General features: G+C 42.9%; 1 protein-coding gene across 1 annotated transcript in view; it reads right to left on the reverse strand.

Annotated features, from left to right (window-relative positions):
* The window catches only part of LGI1 (leucine-rich, glioma inactivated 1), a 12,429-nt gene extending 9,355 nt beyond the window's left edge, over nucleotides 1-3,074 (reverse strand). Inside the window, exons 1-2 of the mRNA XM_010189349.1 lie at nucleotides 2,623-3,074; nucleotides 2,173-2,244 (exon numbers count right to left, since the gene is read on the reverse strand). Coding sequence (XP_010187651.1) covers nucleotides 2,173-2,244; nucleotides 2,623-2,813 — 263 coding nt within the window. The 5' untranslated portion in view covers nucleotides 2,814-3,074. The remainder of the gene's footprint in view (nucleotides 1-2,172; nucleotides 2,245-2,622) is intronic.
* Between the last annotated feature and the right edge of the window lie 1,423 nt (nucleotides 3,075-4,497).

Consider the following 4,497-nt stretch of genomic DNA (forward strand, 5'->3'; position numbering starts at 1 on the left):
TTCACCGTAGCAGTGTAGGACCTTCGTATTTTTGTTGTCACATGAAGAGCACAGAGCACACCATCCGTAAGATTCAAGAAGGAAAGCTCTCTTGGCCTGGGACTTACGATTAGTGTTTAGCACAACGAGACCACGATTTTTCCAGAGGCCGTTGCCGCTACTACAGTAAAAATAGTAGCAAATAATAATAGTGACAGATACATTCCACACTCAGAAATGTGTGACTGGCACACTGGAGATACCGACTCACAGCTGGACTTCAAAAACGCGATGCTGGAGACTATTACATAAAAATACATCTAGGTTGCTAAATCAAACCTACCAATACAAAACCAATACAATGCAAAGCTAAACCTTACTACAATTTTAAATTAACCTGAGTTTCCCATATTCTTATTTCCCTTACCGTGCTCTGCCAAAGGTAGGGATTTTTCTTTCTCACATACAAACTGGAGTATTTTCCCCACAGATACAGTGCTGCTCCTATGGTCTCTGTTTAAGGAGTCATTTGCCTTAGATTAGTAGCCTGACTTTCCAAAGATGGCAAGCAGCTCAGCTACCATGTTAGAAATATATCTGTAAAGCAGATCACTTGTCGAAGCCCATAATGGAACAAACCCTGCTTTTCTGGGGTCAGAGCTTCCGTTGCAGCGTTTATTAACAGCAGCTTAGAACATGCATTTGGAAGAGTGCATGGCAGACCGTGCAAATTATTGCCGTTACCAAAACACCGTAAGCCATTGCCAGACCCCACTGTGCCAGGCGCTATAATAACTCAAAATAAAAATAAAAGACTGTGTCTGTCCCACTCCACCCTACCCGATTCTGCCTCCCTGGGAGTGGGATCGCTAAGTGTAGGTGGTGTATCGTAGCCAAGAGAGATGATGTCCTACTCACTCTGTTCAGATACAAGCTCCACCAATGCTGTTATTTCTTTTTTTTCCTTCCTTTGAAAGGCCCATTGCAGGAATTCTGTGAAATGTGTCCCTTTTGTGATCCGTGACCACCTGAGAAAAGCCTCTCCGGAATGAAAAGCACCATGGAAGAGCATTTAGGTTTCCATAGTAACTGCATTTACCTATTTACCCTGTATCCAAAATTGTACAGTATGTCTGCACCTCCTTATCAGCTCCACTTGAGGTAGCAGAGTACAGCCAGGGTCAGGGATTCAGCTGTCGGAGCACCAGCAGTTTCCCCTGACAGCCATAGGGCTCCAGGACATCAACACTGCACCTCTGACCACATCCAGAGCGCACGGAGGAAGCCACTCTGGGACAGGCGTCCAATTCGGATCGTGGTCGCACCAGGGAGTCTGTCTGGGCGGCTTTCTGAGACAGATCTGGGTGCGTGTCAGGCTGGCAGCACATCCACTCTGAACAGTTCAGGTTACACCCCCTCTGCCTCTGTATAGCTCGCAATTACATAATCGTGTGCCCACATTTCTAGGAAAGGCTGTGAACCAGTAAAAATCCTGTACAGAAAGGCATCTGATATTCAAACATCCTCAAAACATCCACATACACCTCATAGCAGTATTTGATTTTGGAATAACTGCTTAAATGTTGCCAATTGGGAGAAAACCTTCATTACATTTTTTTTTTCCTTCCCCCAAAGAACATGAAATAGCAAATAGGGTCAAATCCAGGCACCACGAAGGCAAAACTCCCACTGAAGTGACTAAACTTCCACAGAAGTCAATGGCAATTTTACACGGAAAGGGACTTCAGGACCTGTCCCACTGCAATGAAGGGCCTGATCTGAGGGGGCCTGGGCTCACAGCAGGTGGGAGTGGCAAATGGGAAGCTTTATATTGGGATCAGGCCCCAGGGCTGCAGAAAAGAAACAAGTACAGCCGTTGCAATGCTCAAATCCCTACTGTAATGTTAATTAAAGTGTAATAAAGATAGCATGCATTCTGTCACCCAAAGCTTCAGCATGTAACCATTCCAAGTAGCACTGACAACAGAGAGCCTTGCAAAACACTAAGTAGATCCACTTTGAAAAAAATTAAACATGCACTATCTTTCAAATCACTAAAAAGTCTTGTCTTTCATCATCTAATGAATCTTCGCTTGCTGTTTCTTACAAAATTAATACTGAGGACCTTTCTGTAACATTTATGGAGACACAGACATTTCATAACAAAAACTGTATCATATAAATATTTCTCACAGAAGCTGCAGAGATGGTGTGAGCAAAAAACTCCCTTCTGGGATTTTAGTAAAAGCAGATCTCACAAAGGATCTGGAAAGAAGAAAAAAAACAACCTTATATTAATGTAGTCTCATATATATCCACGGTTATAACACCGATCTGGTCATCACAGAGAAATGTATTTGTCGGTTAAAAAAAAAGAAACAAACAAATGAATGTGACAGGTTTCATGTAGTATAGAAGAAGGTATAAAATAGGACGTGTGCACATACACAGACAGACAGACAGATGGAAGAGATGTTAAAATCAAGATTCAAGGATGCAGCACAATTCTAACACATTAGCTGAGGATTCCGAATGCTGGAGGTACTCCCTGCAGCAAGCATCCTTCCGTATGCACTGAAAACACCACACATCCCAGTCCATTTTAAATCATAAATTAAATAACCAAATGCTTACAGCCCTTACAGTGAGATAACATCAGGCGGAACGCTGCGAGGAATAGATCTGGCATTTTCACATAAAGCATTATCTTTGGTACAAGTACACCAGGCAGGACATTTTGGCTTCACTGGTTTCTTCCCTTCAGTCAGCAAAAGCACAGATAAAAGGCATAAGAAATAAGCAATTCTTCTAAAGGGTCTGCTGGCATTTCCCATTCTTTTGATCCGCTCTCGTTCCAGCCAGTTGAAAGAATATCCCAAAACATGAACGGGGGTTCTTTATTCAGCCATTGGACGTCTCTCTCTAAGTCCAGGTCAATATTTGTCTCTGCTTTCCCAACCCTTTTCTTTCTCTTTCACTCTGTTTTTGTAGCCAGAAACCTGCAGCTGATCTGTATGTTTCCACTCACTCAGGCAACGTACTGCTCAGAGAAGAGACCTGCGAGGTGCTGTAAGATGGGGAAAATCCAACCGGCTGAAGGAGAAAAAAAAAAAAAAAAGGAAAAAAAAAAGGACTTGCATCACCACAAAAACACTGAGCACAACACAGCATTAGATTGCAAAGTGATGTAACTGAGAAATACACTGCTTTCTGTTTTCACAGGGAGGCCCTTTCCCTGTTACCAAAAATAGTACAGCATTATGTTTTGCTGGTGGGTGGGTGAGTGGGTGTGGGGTGGAGTGTATGCGTGTGGGGGGAGAAATCAGTCATCTCCTACTGGATCCCTACAACCTCGTGAACCTTTCAGAATTATGCTTCACATACTGCGAGCAGCAGAACGAACGGCAGTATCCCCAGGAAAATGAGATCGAGTGAAACCATCAAAAGCATTGCTGCAAAAGCTGTTAGATTAATTTTTATCCTTAGCCCTTATTGCACATATTTGTACCACTGAAAAACAAGCTGCCGCACATGGAAAATATTACAATGTATGAGAGAATGCCTACGACTGTCATTCCTAAACAAAATATTTTCTCATGCAGAAAAAGACCCCAACTGCAGGGGTTTTTTTTTTTAATTTATTTTTATTTTATTTTTTTTAGAAAAAGAACCATTCTTACTTGTTACATGTTTTTTGAGCTGGTTAAATAAAGCGGATTAAGCACCATTCAAAACGGACAAAATTAATTAAAAGTACAAGTTAAAAAATGTATTTGCTTGGGGGCTGGTTGGATCATTTTAGATGGAAAAAAGGCAAATTTCTACTGAAACACCAGCTTTGTTAAACCTGCAGGTATGAATGGACCTTCTTCGACAAGCGACAGGGTAGGGACAGATCTTGACGGTGAGAATGAATCTTTGCAATACTACCTGGCGGCTGCAACTGGAATCAGTGCTAGGTGCAGTACGAATACTCTGTGAGAAACAGCCCTCAGCCTGAAGACTTTACAGTAAAAGACATTAAATATTTTATAGGGAACTTATGCAGCACCTAAGTGTTATCATATAAAGAATGGCAAGACAAAACTAATGAATGCCAAATAGCTGGAGAGCCATACGGGATGACTGTATTTTTTCCGATAGAGGATTGCTATTACAAGTGTTTTGCAAGCTTTGATGGGTCTTGACACTTCCCCATCAGGCTGGCAGCGCTGCTTGCGTTACACAGATCACAACGCCTACTAGGGTTGACCCAGTGGTACAGAAGTTTAGTGCAGTCATGCCCACTATTAGCTCCTTCACGTAGGTGCTGTCTCCTCACCAGGAGACACCTGCAAGCCACAAGATCTCTCTTCGCTGCTGGTTGCTCCTCCTCTGATTCCACATAGCCGCCTGGCTCTGTCCCATCGCTCCTGCTCTGCAGGCCATGAAATCTCAAGACTGACGCCAGACCATGTCTGTTCCTCAAGAATGACACCAGCAGGGCCTTAGCATATACCCAGATCCAGCTTCCCAGCA

Source organism: Mesitornis unicolor, unplaced genomic scaffold, assembly GCF_000695765.1.
Source record: "Mesitornis unicolor isolate BGI_N332 unplaced genomic scaffold, ASM69576v1 scaffold37837, whole genome shotgun sequence".
Taxonomy (NCBI): Eukaryota; Metazoa; Chordata; class Aves; order Mesitornithiformes; family Mesitornithidae; genus Mesitornis; species Mesitornis unicolor.